Source organism: Phalaenopsis equestris, unplaced genomic scaffold, assembly GCF_001263595.1.
Source record: "Phalaenopsis equestris unplaced genomic scaffold, ASM126359v1 Scaffold000789, whole genome shotgun sequence".
Taxonomy (NCBI): domain Eukaryota; kingdom Viridiplantae; phylum Streptophyta; class Magnoliopsida; order Asparagales; family Orchidaceae; genus Phalaenopsis; species Phalaenopsis equestris.
In genome coordinates this window covers 519,660-537,418 of record NW_018165229.1, presented here as the reverse complement: position 1 = coordinate 537,418, position 17,759 = coordinate 519,660, and the positions used below count along the sequence as shown (strand labels likewise).

General features: G+C 34.0%; 1 protein-coding gene across 5 annotated transcripts in view; it reads left to right on the top strand.

The window, feature by feature from the left end:
• The window catches only part of LOC110031231 (probable mitochondrial intermediate peptidase, mitochondrial), a 93,538-nt gene that overhangs the window by 60,040 nt on the left and 15,739 nt on the right, over positions 1–17,759 (top strand). For all 5 annotated transcript variants that reach the window (XM_020734336.1, XM_020734334.1, XM_020734339.1 and 2 more), the window contains one exon: positions 15,536–15,691. In XM_020734336.1, coding sequence (XP_020589995.1) covers positions 15,536–15,691 — 156 coding nt within the window. The remainder of the gene's footprint in view (positions 1–15,535; positions 15,692–17,759) is intronic.

Sequence of the window (17,759 nt, the reverse complement as noted above, 5' to 3'; positions counted from 1 at the left end):
TGGAAATTGACCCAATTTTGAAAATCTCGCCGACGGCGCCATCGACGTCGCCGACGACGGATTTTTCCTGAGACTTAGGCTATTAATTCAATAGAGCTCGCTGATGGCACCGAAGACCCCACCGACGGCAAAATCCCAAAAAAACACTTTTAATCGCGATTTTGACCAGCCAACCGCCACTATTCATCATTCCATTCATCTTAAAAAATGAATATTTCGATCTAGGGCTTGAAGATCTTGGATTTGGGGGCGATTTCAAAGCATTTAGACACCGGATTTTATCATCTCTCGGTAAGAGTTTCACTCCAACCTAAAAATATTTGATTTTCACCTTGAATTTCTTCCACATTGAGAAGATCCGAAAAATTTGAGAATGTGGAGAAAATATTTGGAAGAAATTCATGGAATTTACTTTTGAACTCTTAACTTTTGGACTCTTAGAGTCACACTTGGAAGCCATTATTTGAGTATTTGAAGTGTATTTTGAAATTTTTTATAATTTTTTATTAGATTGATATGACTCCGCGATAAAAGAGGCAACTTGAGTTTGACGAGTCTAGTTTCGTCAATGCGAAGACTCAGTCGAGATTTACTTCAGTATTTGAAGGGAAGAAATGTATATAAGATCGAGTTTTTGACAGTTCGAGAGGAGAAATTGAATGAGTTATTACCGAACGGAGGTGGGAAAACTTCTGTTATACCACCAATAAGGCTGTCGTGAATATGGTGAAAGAATTTTATGCCAATCTGTTCTATTCTGAGGACGGAACCGTTCGAGTACGAGAATTTTCTGTTGAGTTTAGTGCCGCCCGCATTAACTCCTTTTTTTAATTCCCACTCCTATAGCTGCCATTATGAAACCTTAAGTGCAATGGAAGACCCACTGAATGATATCAACTTTCTCACTGATGGGAAAGGGACATGGAAGATAAAACAACGAGAACGAGTAAATTTTTCTGCTTCCGTTTTGAATGTCACATCTAAAGCGTGACACTATTTTATTTTCTCTACTCTGTTACCTACCTATCACCATAGTGAGGTAGCAAGAGATAGAGCTATTCTGAATTTTTGTATTCAGAATAATGTGGGGAGAATTATTTTTAAGAATATATTGACCACGACAAAGAGTGAAACAAGTGGAGGTCTGAGACACCCTGACCTCATTTATGCACTTTGCCAACTTTCTGGAGTTGAAGTTGGAGATGATGAAGAATGAGTTTACCCTATGGAACCCATTAGTAAAGCTAATTTGAAGACATATGAATCCCACGAAAAATGGAGATCTGGGAGTAGGAGTTAAGAACCTTCTACTAGTAGAGATATCCCCTCTACTAGTTATGAACTTCCTTCCTCTAGTTCCCCTACCCTGAATGATTTAATGAATGAGTTGACCTTGCAGTGAAAGAGTATAGAGTTAATAAATAAAAGAATTGGGAGATTATAACGTAGACATGATTATGATAGTGAGTACATACAGAGACATTCTAATTTTGAGATAGCTTAATACGAAGCTCAAGCTCGACACTACAGAGGTTAGTCTGATGTTACTTTTTCTGAATGCCCCCGTTATACTCAGTATCATCCAAATCCACCTGCTGACCAGGGAGACGAAGATATAGCCTGAGATTTTGATATATGATAGTAATTGATGTACTTTTATTTTTGTAATTTGTGTAATAGAGATAGATGTTTGTTTGTTTGTACTTTCATTTTTATTTCAATGTTGCAATTGGATAATTTTTAATTATTGTTTTAAATGTTTAGTGTGGTAGTTGAAATTTGCATGTGTAGTTATAATAGATGTTGATTAGTACTTTGTAAATTGTAGTGTGATGTGATTTTTATTTGCATTTTAATATATTTGTAATTATTTTTTGTTTAGTATTGTGGATGTGTTAGCGAAATATTGTGTTTGTATAATGTTTATTTTTGTACTTATTTCAAAATTTCATTACCCAACAAATTTTCTAATGATTTATATGTATAGAAAGCTCATAATATTACAAACCAGTTGAAGTTAAAATTTTGAGAAGAAACTGCAAAAATTTCAGAATGATGAAAATGTCTAAAGTACTGAGGTATAATTTATATTTAAAATTTTTTTTCCACTTGTATCATTCTATATTGAAAAGTTTATGTTTGGGGGGGGGGGAAATATTAACTATTAGATGTTCTTAATTTTAATATTTTAAAAAATTATTAATATGATTTTTTATAGTGAATTTAATTCAGATAACTATATTTTGTAGATATTTAAATATTATGGTAGATTTAAAGGAAAATTTTTGTAAGAAAAATTAATTTTGTAGATTAAGATATTTAGTAAAAGAGAATAAAACTGTAGTTAACTATTTAAAGTAAATGAAATTATATTTTGAACTATTAAGAATCTTGGAAATTCATTTGAGAAGAAAAGATTTGGGCTCAATTATGTAAAAACTATGAAATACTTATAAGGTAAATGAATGCTTTGAGTTTCAAATTTAAGGAAAGAAATGTGATGTTCAAAATCATTAAAGACTATCCTGATATAGTAATCTTCGCTTAGAAAAAAAAAATATAGGATTGAAAGCAATCCAGATGAAAAAAAAAAGAGAAAAAAATATATATAAGTGAGGAGAAGCTTGAGGAGATGCTTAATAAAAAATTGGCTTCACTTGGACCTACCTAAAGGAAAACCTAAATACATTCCTGAACTCCTAAATACACCTAAATACATTCCTGAACTTATATTTATGAATTAGCATCTTTTACTAGTTGTGCTCTCACGAAGTTCCTATCATTTGAATATTCTAAGTGATTCGATATTAGAATATATAGTCATTCTTGAAATGAATAGAAAACTAGTACTCTTAAACTTGATGGCTAGATAATCTTGTACCTACAGAGTTAATTTATTTACTTGAATTTTTTTTGAAAATCTCACTATGGTATTTACTTAAATCAAACTTATAGTATTTCTGAATTAAAACTTTACTATAATAGATCATAACTTTTATGTAGTACTAAAATTACTTGAGAACAAGTAATAATTAAGTTTGGGGGATTTTGACCAAAAAAGTTGAGATTTTCATACTTATTTTATACTAATATTGATGATATTACATTTTAAAGAAGAGTTATTTTGATGTTTTGTTGCAGGTATGTTGAATTATGGTCATTGGAGCAAAAAAATGCAAAAAAGAGCGAATTTAGAGAAAAAAACAAAAATATGAAGGTTTGATCTTGGGCGCAGACGGCGGGTTTTTCCCGAGAGTCCAAAATTAAATATTCTAGAAGACCGCCGACGGCGCTACGACGGCGCTATCGAGGTCGCCGACGGAGAGCATGTCGGTTCTCTCAACAGATGCATTGAATGTAAATGATTTTTGAAGGGAAGCTTGGGCAACTCTTGAAAACTCTTATATAATTTTAAAAGAAACAATCTGGAGGCAGAGAGAGGAGTGTCCACGTGTGTCCATTAGAGTGTAGAGAGTAATTTAGGATTAGTATTGTGAGGAATTCTTCGAGAGATTGTAAGAGTGGAAGGAAAGTGAGAGATTTCTTTCTCCTTGCCGCTTCGAAGGAGAATTCTGTGTGCTGTAAAGAAAGGAAGAGATTCAGAGGAACTTTGAGGAGTTTGCTTGGGGAGGAATTAGAGATAAATTATATTTATTTATTGAAGTTTGTATGACTTTGCTTTTATATATAAATTTCAAGTTTTGTCGTATCTTCTTCATGAGTTCTGAGTAGTTTTTTCTGCCTTTCTTCTTGTCTTGAGATTTTGTGAAATGGTGATTTGAATTGGTTGAGTCTTGAGAATGTTAAAGAAGTTGTGATGATCTTTTTATTTTGATCTTAATTTGCTTTCAATCTAACCAATTGATTTGTTAAAATATGTTGAATTTTACAACTAAAGTGAAGATTACATTCAAGATTCAGGGAGGTCAAAATTCTTGGAAGTTGGGTGCAAATAAATAGGAAAATAAAATTATCGGGCGTAGAATTAGAGATTTTAGAGTGACAGACTAAAATTCTCGATTCGGTCATATCGTTTGGGTGCTGAAGTGTAGATGTTAGCCCTCAGGCAAAGGAAATGTGGGAGCTCTGAAGTGAGAGCCGGTATCCTCCCACCCTAGCCGCAGATTCAATAACCAAGCATATGATTAGTCAATGTTCTTTATGCCTAGACCAAAGGGAAAATAATATGTATGCTTCTATTTGACACAATCCAATTTGAACCAATTCACTTTAATTTCTTGACAAGGAGAATGATGCTTTCTTATATATTGAACTTCACATTAGAAACTTTATTAGTAGAATTCGTTATTTAAGAGTCATTAAAATTATATTTTTATTTTAATTGCCTATTAGTGACAAATAAATAATTTGAACTATATTGTTGTGATTAAGTATTGATTTTCTAAAATCTTAATTCGTAGCCTCTAATATTACTCAATGTGGGATTGATATCCAGGACTCCATTAAAGCTCTATATTACTTGAGCGATACGTATACTTGCGTTGATAAGTGTGACTTTGCAGTTATTGAATATTTTATACACCTTTTTATCGAATCTATAACTGCTTTCAAGTTTTTGGCGCCGTTGTCGGGGAATTAAATTTTCTAACAGCAGTATCAAATTCTTGTAATTTTAAGCATATATAAAGTCGCTGTCAACCTCTGCCTTAAGGAGGTCGAACTTAGAAATAGGCCGATAAATCTATTTTAACAAGGAATGGTGCCAAAATATTATAAAAGGTTTAAGAAAATTTTGGGGAGAGAATACAATAGGATGAAACTGAAAAGCAACTGAGATCAATTAAAAAATGACTGAAAAATTTGAAAGGAATTGAAAAGATAATATACGGGCTTGAGTTGGGATCTGATCAAAAGGACTATTGATGTTTCAGAGGAATGGTGGGCTGAGAGATTGGAGGTGAGAATAAATCAACAATACATATTATGACTTTCTTTTTCTAATTTGTATGAACATATTAATGTCCCCTTATATTGCAGGTAGTGCCAGCCGCCAAAAACTTCAAATTCAGTGGCATTGACCCTGATTTGAAAGAAAATTTGGATCTTATGTTTGTTGAGGTTGTGGCAACAGGGAATAATGCTTGGACCCCTAGTGAGCGAGGTTTTGTAGACATACCTGAGAACTTGGATGTCGAGCAAACAATTGACTCCAATGAAGGCCCTAACCCGAACCAAAATGAAGTGGAGTCCACCAACAGGACAAAGCGTCCTTGGGTGGGGAAAAAGTTAAAAGGGTTTGCTTTTATTAGAAACCAAATATCACAACTGGTAGATTCATGCACCAGTGACCCTGAGACTTCACAAGCGACCTCCATCAAACAAGTTATCCGAGTTCTGGGGACAACTCTAGAAATTTATGTTGATATTTTATATTTGTTCTCCATAAAGTGGTTGGAGGATCTGTCCCGTAGAGTTCTTCATGATGATGACCCTTGACCGTAGGGTCAATTAATTACGTTATTTTTATGACTGTGGAGACTCTTTAATTAATTTAGTTATCTTTGTACTATTTGTATTTATTTTCCAGTAGGTTTATCATGCTTCTGTTTTGAATGTTTTTTCTTTTTTCTTGGAACAATGTTAATGCTACTTTCGATGTTTGTTTTTTCATTATACACTTTGTAATTCGTTATTCGAAGTTTATTTAAGATGTTGCTTGGCTATGGAATGCTATTACTACCTACTTCGGTGATTCTCATGTCTTACCTAAATTAAACACTTGTTTAACATAGATTCACATAGATTCACAAAGAGAGACACAGAAAGAGAATTGTGGCAACAATATGTTTGATGTATGAGTACCACAACTCATATGTAGATTGGGCTCACTGCATGACATCATCTTACATTGGTGATAAATGGTTTGAAGAGCTACAGATTAAGCAACATGTTTCGTATGACACAACTCGTATTTATAGATCTCCTAGATGAATTACATAGGAATCATGAATGACCTAACTCCTCCATAATTATATCCAAAGTAGTGTTAGTAATAACCCTTTACATTGTCACATAATGAATCAATGTGTAGAGCGATGAAACGATTCCCGCATTCATTGGAGACAATCAACATATATTTTTCAGTAGGGTTGAATACTCTCGTTAGTTTTTTATAAAAAAATATCAAGTCAGAGGATCCAACATTTAAGAGGACTCCAATAGAGATTGCAAATGACTCGCGGTATATTTCATTTTTAAAGTGAATTTTCTTACTCAATATATTCAAAAATCAAAATGAGTAATATAATTTATACAACATTCTTTAATTTATTAGAATTGTTTGGAGCGAAGTGAATGCATGTGTATCTAATGATGAAAATGTCACATTCAGTGGGCGGTGTGGATCACCAACACAAAATTTGATGGTTGTATGTGATTTCAACATGTGTTTTACTTTTGTTATGGTTAGTTAGGAAGACAGTGCACATAACAGTCGTATATTCACATTTGACAAGAAATCAAAAACACAACTTTCCTCACCCACCTTCAGGTTTGTTGAACCTTTAATCCTATTTAGATATTTTTTCAATTCATTACTAATTAGTATATTTATGATAAAAATATTATTTGGTTGATATTGGATAACCCTTACAAAGGGAGTATCTGAAGTTATTTGTGAATACTAAATATCACATTGTCGACTTTGAAAGATCTCACAATTTTGCTGAGGGCAGGAAAAAATGTTTAACAAGAGAATCTTGTCCTTACGCGGGGTAATTAAAAAATAATTGAAGTTTAGAAGAAAAAATGGGTCATGTTGCGTGATATGCCGACATTTATTTCCGAATCAGTTGCAAGTTGTGGTGTTCACAATGGCTCTCCACAACTATATTTGGCGGCATCATTCGCACAATGACTTTGACTTCAGTAGGACCGATGATGATCATTTATGTGTTTTGTCTGAAACATTTGAATATCGTATAGGACATTCTATATCACAGGCAGAAGTTGAATCACCGGAGGGCCGCACCCAGGATGACAAAGGTGCTGGGGACATGATTGAATTGAGAGAATGAATTTCATACGGTATCGTTGGATGCCGAATGGATTAATTGTATTTTTTTCTTATTGTTACTTTATTTACGATGGATGTTTATTATTTGTTGTACCAATGTTCTGTCAAATCATTTAAATTTTGAATGTCAGTTTTATTTCTTGTTTTTTTGCATGTATTATTTCCCACATGGATGATCGAAAAGGCAACCGTGGATATAATGTGGTATATAAATATTTATTGCATGTTTATTTTTAATATTTATGGAGGTCAGTGATGAGATTCGGCTTTAAGGGTTGTTCTGGATGGCCTATTTGTCTTTACTGGTTCTTGTCACATGTGAAATCCCAAGGAAAGTAACCAAGATCCTCCTATTTTTTCAATGTTGCAGTTTTCTGAGGCTCTTCTAAATGGCTTGTTTTTTTGTTGATATGCATATGTGACACATTTGTGTTTTGAAGACAACCATGGACCTTTTTTTTAAGGTTTGTTGTCTTTTGGAAGTGACAGATTCATTGATTTATGCTAGGTTCTCTGAGACCTTAAAGTTTAATAAAGCTTGCATTGTCCAATTATAATTTTTTTTCCTGATAATATTGCATCTAAAGATTTGTACTTTGTTGTGTTAAATCTTCAGAAAAGATGAGTTCGAGGATTTTCAGTACTTCTAGAGGATTGCACTGCCACTGCGAACTACCATGCTCCCTGATTATTTCACGATAACTGCATAGTTACGAGAGAGTTTTACAGGTGCCTGAGGAGAAGATAAAAAAATTGACTTCTTTAGGTGGCCAGATGGGTTGGAGAAATCGACAACTGATATTGATCTGGTGTGATGTGTTTCTTTGGAGGACCGCTTGTCTCGTGACCTACAACAGTTATATTTTCAAAATAATATTATAATATTATTGATTGTTATTTTAGTAGTCATTTTTATAATTTTGATAGTTTTGCTACTCACAGTTAAGTGATGTGTTTATTTTTATTTTTTAATGCTTGAATTAGATTTTTTGTTTTAAAGTATGGGATGAGCTAGTATGAACAATTCTGTTGTAAACAACATTACAATACATGAGCAGAATGATCATTTGTCCAGAAATAACTGCAATACAACTGTTTTCAAACTGTAAAAAATAAATAAACCACCAACTTATCCGCAACAGTTTTCTACCACAGTTTTTGTGCAACAATTTAATAAACTGCAGCTACCCCAAACATACCCTAAATGAAAGCATACACAATTAAATTCATCAAAATAAACTGCAAAGCCTTTGATAAACATCATTAATACTTAACACATACCAAATATTATTATAACTATTGTTTCAATTTATAGTATAAGTAGGCTAGGATAGGGTAAGGTGGTCATGTTTTATTCTTAATCTTAGTGTTTTAATGCACAGTACCGAGTGCTTCAAAGAGATGGAAAATGTTGATGCATATTATAGAAATCTTGAAACTGAAATAGTGTTTCTAGATGATGTCTATGGATTATTGGGGAGTGGATATTCATAATAGGGGATAGGAATGATGAGAAACATGAAATAATGTAAATTGGAAGTTTAAGAGGCCGGCAACTGTAGTTTGGATCAATATAAAGGGAACATCAATATCATGTAAGGAAGGAGGTAAGCTAAGCACAAGAAGGGCCCACCAACTGTACTCAATCACGATCTAGATGCACCACTCGAAGATAAAGGTTACAACACTCCAAACAAGAGGAAAGAATAGAACAAATCTCTGTAATAACATAACCAAAAGCCAAATGTTCATAACATGTCTAAAATAAAATACTTATACTTAGGGGAAGCAAAACCATAGTTTTAACCATAAATAAAGCAATTAGGGTTATAAGGGCATGCCGATTCGTTGAGGTGTTGGCAAACTTGAATCGGTCCAGTTTGAATTAGCTAGGGTCATCCAACCCTATTCTGCCCTAGGGGGTATGGCCATGTCATCCTTGTGTGGGAGGAGCTTCACTTTCATCACTAGTGACATCTGGATTTTTTTAGTATGGTGAAGAATTGACAATGTTAATTGTTGGTAAAATATTGTATGTACCACATAAGCATTATTATTAATTTGTTTGACAACTTCGATTGGACCATCAACCCAATTTCCTAAATGAATTCACAGGAAACCTCTACTATTTCAATCTAATCCAAATTAAATTACATTCCTGGACTTCTTAATTAGTTTTTGGTACTTGGCGTTATTGTCATTTTTTTTCTTCACTTTCTCATGTAATGTTTGAATCTTCTTGACCTTGGTCTTTGCATTCGTATTAGGCTTAATGGTTTGAAATTTGGGTACCAATTCCAATAGGGTGAGACGAATTTGTTTGTAGAGTATCTTAGATGAATTAACTTATAGATTGGCTTATGGACCAATTGTAAGTAAGTTTAATTTGACGAAGGATCAAATCATATCGCCTAATGTTGTCACTCTTAAAACTCTTAAGATTTCACTAATTATGATTGACCACTTCATATTATTTTGTCTAAGGGCGAATTGCTTAATTGTATTGAATCTTCATACATAACTTACTCCATAAGATCCTCTAAAAGTAATTTTAAAATTTCATATTCCTATCTGAAGTGATGTTTTGGGTACACTATGATGATCAATTATCTTTCTAAAATAATCAACAATGTGTGAAGCATCAATTGCCTTGTGATATTATACAAAATATCATCTTAGAGAAGCAATTTATCATCACCATAAAGTTGTCCTTGCTTTGTTGTGTTCTATGTAGTCTCACAATGAATTTTATGTTCGCATGTGCCCAAGTTTTCTCCGATAGAAGAAGTGTAGTTTAGAATTTCATTTTTGTTATTGTGTCTTAGCTAAGTGCCACATTCTGCGCTACCTGACATGTCTTTATGTCTCATGTCAATCTAGGCTAAACTTTTTTTCACTAAGGAAAGAGTCTTATCCCTGCCAAAATATCATATATTCCCACGATTGTGACACTCTAAAGTAAACTTTTTGAGTGAACGCTTTGAAATTCACAAATTATTCTAAAATATAGATAATTATCCAACCTATGATATTAATTGGGCCTTCTTTCTTGACAATAACTATAAATCTTTTGGAAGTCCTCAACAGTGGCATAAAGGTCCTTTAAGACGTCAAAACCAAGTATATCCGACTACATAGTATTGGTAAACATATTATAGTGGCTCGAAGCATCAACAAGCATATTCTAAGTCTCAACTTGGTGCTTTAGCATACAATAAAAAGAAAAGGAATTTTACACTGAAAGCATATTTATCATTTAGCTTATTCTAAATGTTTAAGATTATTAGGGTTTCATGAATTTTCTAAAAAATGAACTCACTAGCCTGTCGATAACGACATTGATGGTTGAGAGCTCTCATATCACGTTGATTTTTTATCGTAGTTGAAATTTTGGCATCTCAACTCATTGAACATTTCATCAACATATGTGTTGCGGTGTCTTGTCCACGTTGACTCAACATAGCTCTAATTCTCACATCAAATGCATCACACTTTATCTCAAACACTTCACTTAAATATGTTTCGCAGGGGGGCGGAGGGGTGGTTGAGTAACATGTTGCTTCAATGCCTTAAAATTAGCTTGTGCCCTGTTTGACCATGAAAAATCTATATACCTTGAGGAGTATGGTTAACGGTACTGATATTTAGTTGAAATTTTTGTTAAACCTTCTATAGAAGATGGACATTTTATGAAATTTGAGCACCTAATTGAAAGATTGTTGGTTGGGTCCATCTCAATGCTAACTGTTGAAATATATATCACAAAAATCACATCTTCGACTTGAAAAAGATGACAGAATGATTGTACAACTTTTTTATTTGAAAAATTCCTAAAACTTATTAAAGATATTACAGATGATCCTGCATAAAACGTTTTTACACCAAAATATCATTAAATTAAAAAACAATGCATTTCTTGTTGAATGCTCATAATACTTGGTTCATCAGCCACTTAAAGTATTCCAGGCAGTGGAAATGCTAAAAGGCATGACTAGTCACCTGTACAATCCATCTCAAGTCCTTAAAGCTGTGATAATAAAAGAGCCTAAACAACAATAGGAAAATCTATATACCTTGAGGAGCATGGTTAACAGTATTGATATTGAGTTGAAATTTTTGTTAAACCTTCTATAAAAGATGGTCATTTTATGAAATTTGAGCACCTAATTGAAAGATTGTTGGTTGGGTCCATCTCAATGCTAACTGTTGAAATATATCTCACAAAAATCACATCTTCAATATGAAAAAAGTGACAGAATGATTGTACAACTTTTTTATTTGAAAAAATCCTAAAACTTATTAAAAATATTACAAATGATCCTCCATACATTTTTACACCAAAATATTATTAAATTAAAAAACCATGCATTTCTTGTTGAATGCTCATAATACTTGGTTCATCAGCCACTTAAAGTATTCCAGGCAGTGGAAATGCTAAAAGGCATGACTAGTCACCTGTACAATCCATCTCAAGTCCTTAAAGCTGTGATAATAAAAGAGCCTAAACAACAATAGGAAAACAATTAGTATTATTTAAAAAAGAAGATTACAAAAACTATGCATGTATGCACCTATGATGTACAAAAATGAGAGTTATCACCTATAAGTATCGTAGAGAGTTCTTTATCATCATTTATATGCATCAAAATAAAAGAGCTATCAAGGGCACACTTAGAATAAAAATGAGTGGCTCTGTTACATTTGCACGAAATATGAAAAAATAAGACTTCCTTGAATCTCAAAAGAAAAGCTAGATCTAGATCTTCTTGGTGTTGCCATGTATCCTTCTTTAAGGTGGATGCATTGTCACCTTCAATGATAATGCCACCAACCTCAAACATCTATGGTGCACATATTTTGCTGAGTAAATGAATAGCTTCAAGCTTAACGTGGACACTGTCCCAATACAAATACTATTATTGAAAGCAAATCAGTGATTACAACCAAATACACTTTAAAGAAAACTACGACATACACATGCAAACTCAACCGTGACATATAAAGAATTTCTTGGCTTAGACTATAGTAGGCGTGCCACTCTTATCAGTCTTCTAACTCTGAGTGGCTTTATTATAAACTTCTCAACTTCTTTAGGCCTGTTCCCACTGATGTCTCCAACAGTGGGTGCATGTTTGAATGGCGGTGGATCCTTGCTATGCTTCTTGTGTCTCTCTATCTTCTATACTAGTAAGGTTGTATCTCAAACATGGTTTCGATGGCGAGCTGCAAGCCTGTCAAGTACCTAGCTACCACATGCTCCTCTGTCTTCGTTAGATTACATTTCAATTTAAGTTGCATAAACTCTGTTGTATACTCCTACACTGATAGGTCCCTCTGCTGTAGGTAGTGGAGACTTAAGTTCTTGACGGTAATGTGGGGGTAGGTATCGTCGCTTCAAATCTCTTTTCATCTTTTCCCAAGTAGTAATCTTGTTTGGTCTTTCTCTATTTCTCTCCATCTTTAGGTTCTCCCACCACAATGAGCCGCTCTGCTTTAGTTTGATTGCAGCTAGTTTCACTTTCAAGGGGAGAATGAATCCGAATGATTTCATAGATGGTTGCAGTCGGAGCACCGATCACCCTTGGATATAACCTAGAAGGGGGAAAACTTGGACGCAGTTGCTATCCTGACAGAAAATGCGAAATAAAAAATGGCCTAAAATATGAAAACAACATATATATATATATATATATGTGAAAAGCCGCTCCTAATGGGTGGCAACCCTAGTTCATTAGGGCCGACCGCCCCTCTTTCCTTCCCAGCTAAACCAGTTCAATCACCCCAGGCTAGTTCAGGCACGGAAAAAGCCCCGCATCAATTTGTCTTCCATTTATCGTTGAGTTCATCCTAATTTGATGGTGGCCACTACATAGATCAATCTTGGAGAAAATGGTTCGTCCATGGTACTAATCTAGCAAGTTTTCTAGTTGTGGAATGAGAAACTGACATTTGATGGTGTTCTTTTTCGTAGCTTTACTATCAATGCACATGATGACACAATCAAAGGTGCAACACATGTGTTGGTACTCTCACTAATCACTTTTTACAATCTAATCCCTTACGGGCTCTTACAACTCTTAATTAATTGGTTGCATTTAATAAGCAAATCCATTGGGAAGCTTCTAGGATAAGATCTATAACATGTGATCTCTCATGGTGGGGGTGACCCGAGTGCTAGACTGAAATTCAAAACATCATGAAATTCTTTCAATATGGGCTTTAATGTATTAGGTTTTTGCTTAGTTTTGCTTCTAGCTTCAATAATGCCAATCTCACTTGTGCCTGTTATGACTTGCAAAAAATAGTAAAGGATACTATAGTTGCAATATTTTCTTGATCGCTCATCACATCAAGCTTTTTTCAAGGTAGAAGTACAATGCATTTTTCATCATTGGTGAACCAGTGGCTGTTATTGTGGCCATCAATGTGTGTTCCTATTATATTGTGAAGGCTTGATAAGCATACACAGACATAACTCCACACTACACATGCTCTTGAATTTTGTCTCTAATAGGAAACTCTTACCTGATACCTCATATCAACACTATCTCATTTATTTTTTTGTTTGAAAACAAGGTCAAACTTTATGAGTAGGAGTGTTTCTAGGCTTGAGGCTCAATTTAACCAACATTTGGGTAAATACAGTAATTTCACAACTACACCCATTAATGATGAGGCTGCAAACCTTCCCCTTCACTTTACAATTGGCATGAAAGATAATGTGCTAGAGGCACTGCTGGTCTCTTTTGTGCTCAATTTGGAGATTCTGCCGAAGCAGAAGTCTCTGTACAACATGGATTGAGAGTCATTCACAGTCTTTTTATCTTCCTCTGTTTGCCTTTTTAATTGCTCCTTGCTTGATGGAAGAAATAGTTCTTATGTTTGGACAATTTGGTGATATACCATAGTCATGACACTTGAAATATTTTTGTTGAAATAGTCTTTCATAGTTTAGATCTGATCATTGTTTTCCTTTGTTTGTGCTAATTTATCCTCCAATGGGATATATTTTGTTCTTTTAAAGGTGTGCCCTTGTGGGTTGGCCTTGATATTGCTGTACTTTTTCTCCATCTTCGGGCTAAAGTTTGCACATCGAACAATAATCAATATGGCTATGACAATAAATGGCCTCAAACCTCTAAGGTACCATACCACTATATTCTTCCCTAGTTCCCTTACCCTTATTTTAATATGCGTTGTACAAATTTAGCAATGTACTCAACAGATGTGTCCTTTGTTGTAGATTGTGAAGCTTTAAAAGGTCATTTTATCGTTAAGATGTTGGAAGATACTTGCACTGTATATTTCTCTTCTTCGTAGACCTATAGTGATCTTGCTTTTTCCTTATCATTGATGCATGCACTTCAGATTCTCTCACCATTCAGAAAAACACTTCTTGAATTTGATAGTCGTGAACTTGGCTCTGCTATCTCATGAAATTTTTTTATATTTAAATACATGTTCCACTATTTAGAACCATTCAATAAACTCATTTGTATTCATACGAATATCAAAAATTGGCAACTTAATCTTTACCACAAAGTCATATTTTGTGATAATCTAGGCAAAATGCTAATTCCAATCCTAAACCAAGCAAAATCCGGATGCCACCGCATAATCTTTATCCTAAAGTCATAGTTTGTGATAATCTAGGCAAAATCCTAATTCCAATCCTAAACCAAGCAAAATCCGGATGGCAACGCAATGGATCTATTGGAGGATTGTGACTAGAGTTTCATATTTTGTGATAATCTTGGCAAACGAGTTTTCTATTACTTGATCTTGTTTTGTAAGAGTCAGGTTGGGTTTTGGTGGAAAATGTATCACTAGGCTGCCTTACTCCGCGCCGTCTCATGTTTAATCGTGAAGACTCAAAATGGGGTGTGAATTGTGATGACTAGGGGAGGAGAGGAAAGAGGATGAGACAGGCATCCATTCTTTCTAAAGCCTTGAGAATGTGTTTTATGAATTTCAAATGTATTTTAATTTTTTGAACGTCTTCGAAATGCATATCATTTTTATTTAAAGATTATATGGACACGGTAATCTTGTTTTTACCTTGCAAGCCTGACTTTTTTATGTAGAGCAGGGATTGTTTTTTAAAACAAGTATGAGTCTTTTATTGTAGTGTTGTCCTGTCTTTACTACGAAAACAAAAGCTTATGCTGGACACGCTTATTTTTTTAGGTTGCATGGACCATGCCTAAGTTGAGTTTTCGATTTTATGCACTGGTTTTATGCTTGTATGTATCATGGCTCTTTACATGAATGTCTCTATTTGTTCTTTTGTCTATGGTAATTGTCTTACCTTGGGAATCACCAACCATTTTTTTGAGATTTAAAATATTTACATTTTATTCCTTCTCTTAACTATTTTTTGAATTATGTTTTTAATTGTTGTTTTTCCTGAAAGAGTACTGAACTAAACCATTTCTCTGAGGCTATTACAATTTTTTGTTCCTTATCAGAACAGTAGTGACACAGCGTTTGTTTAAACAGGTTATTGCGTCATACTTTCCCACATTCCAGTGCCTTGAGGGCTTGAAATTGTTGGCTAAGTCAGTATTTGGCGTGACACTCAGCCGCATGTCATTTTCCTTTGGTGAGTCCTGGCATCCTGATGTCATGAAATTCTTACTCCATCATCCTCAAGAGGTATATGATCCTTTTATTTTTCACAATTGAATCCTTTTCAGTCTAGCATCTATTTTGAATATTGCTACAAAATTAATGGGTTATATGCATAGTAACTAGAAAAAAATGAATTTCCTTTTTATGCAACTATTTTACTGCTGGGAGAGTTGTTACCAATTGTCCATGTTTTTTTTCCTCTTTATGTGAATTCAAGGTATTGTCTTAAATTAATGTTGTTCATAACATATTCAGAAGGTATAAAGTAAGTTTTAATTTGAACTGAAATAGATTCAGCTCCTTTTTTGGATTGATTTCAATACGCAATGCTTCAAAACTTCCTTTAAATCTGAGGTTTACAATATGTAACCCCAAAGTTATGATTTTAAAATTTTTTATGCGGAAACACTTCCTACCAAAAGAAATTAACGTCCCGATCACTAGGGTCATCAAGCTGGGCAAGATGATGACTAGGGTCTTCAAGCTGGGCCGGATGCTGCACTTCTCATGGTTACAACCAGATTTTGCTCCCAGGAGGCTGTTAGGAGTGCGGGAAGTGCGTTGTACTTTTTGTTAGACAAATAAAGAAGGTAATCTAGTGATGAATGTAACATTTAAAGCTATTATTATTTAATTCAAATAATTATAAAAATTTCGTTTTATACAATAATTTTAAAAAATTAGTGATTTTTTTCTTATTGTCTGAGGCTAATATTTTGTTATAATACTAATTTAGTTTTGAAGCATAAAATTGATTAAAAAGTCATATAAATTTTAAATAATGTAATATTTTTATTTAAGTTAAATAAATTTAATTTGTAAATATATTTCAAATTAATGTTAATTATTAAGCACGATTGAACACAAACAAAAAATTTTCTTCTTTTACAGCTCTATCCAATGTATGTGATTATTCAATTTATAAAAATATTTTTATTTAGAATTTAATGATGTGAAGTGCCTAATAGATGCTAATATCATCGTTTGGCCTTAACCTTTTAACTCAATATAGGTGATTATTAAATTTATAAAAATTTCTTTATTTATAATTTATTGAGGTGAAGTGCTTGATAGATTTCAACACTATCGTTTGGCCATAATCTTTTTACTCAGTATAGGTGATTATTTATTTGTGATTTTTTTTTGAAGTTGATTGTTAATAATTTACAAAACTATTTTATAATCTTGCATGACGGTAGCCGCATAATATAATCAAATCACAACAAAAATTTGAATTTTTTTTACGATGAATATAATATATGAAGTATCAATTCACTTTTTTTTAATTTAAATTTTTATATAGTACCCTTATTTTAAATTACAACAAAAATATCACCAATATTATTTTAATTAATATGAAATAAATTTTATCTTGTCTATATGATGTGGGCCGCGCTAAAAGCGCCTCATACGTGGGGTGTTAAAAGCGCTCCTAACGCAGGGCGCTAAAAGAACCGCTAGCCGTCTGAACCGGCTGGAAACCTTGGTCGTGAAGCATGGACCGGGCTTGGCAGTATGTTCGCGGGATCTAGAGAGTGGGGCTTCGAGAGCTCTGTAGAGGGGGCGGGACTACCGCTCCTTGTGTTCATCCCTGTTTGAAAAGCCTTTAATGGCTATTCTCTAGAGTATTTCCACCCTTTCTTTTGTATGGGAGTTTCCTTTCCTATTTCTTTTCTTTTCTCCTCCAATAAGGGTCTATATATTGCTACTTTCAAAGAATTAGGGCAATAGTTTGCAAATTTCAGTCCTGTGTGGTATGTTCTCTCTCCGTTCTAGGGTTGTATCTGAGGAGGTGGTGCTGCTCTGATTGTATCCTACTTCAAAGTGGTGTTGTATCTTTCCTTTTACCCTTAGCTAACCCTTCTCCCCTCTACTCCGCCTTTGGCCTCCCCATACTTTATCGTGACACCTAGCTGCCCTTCCCTACCGCCTACTCTTTCTGTCCATTCACTCGAACTGCAACCTAACACCCTGCCGCCCCTTCCCCGCACCCTACCCTCGTTGTCCAGTCACCCGAGCTACACCCTAACACCCTGCCGCCCCTTTTTAGTAGCCTATCCTTATTGTCCAACCCTCCAACTAGCACTCCAAT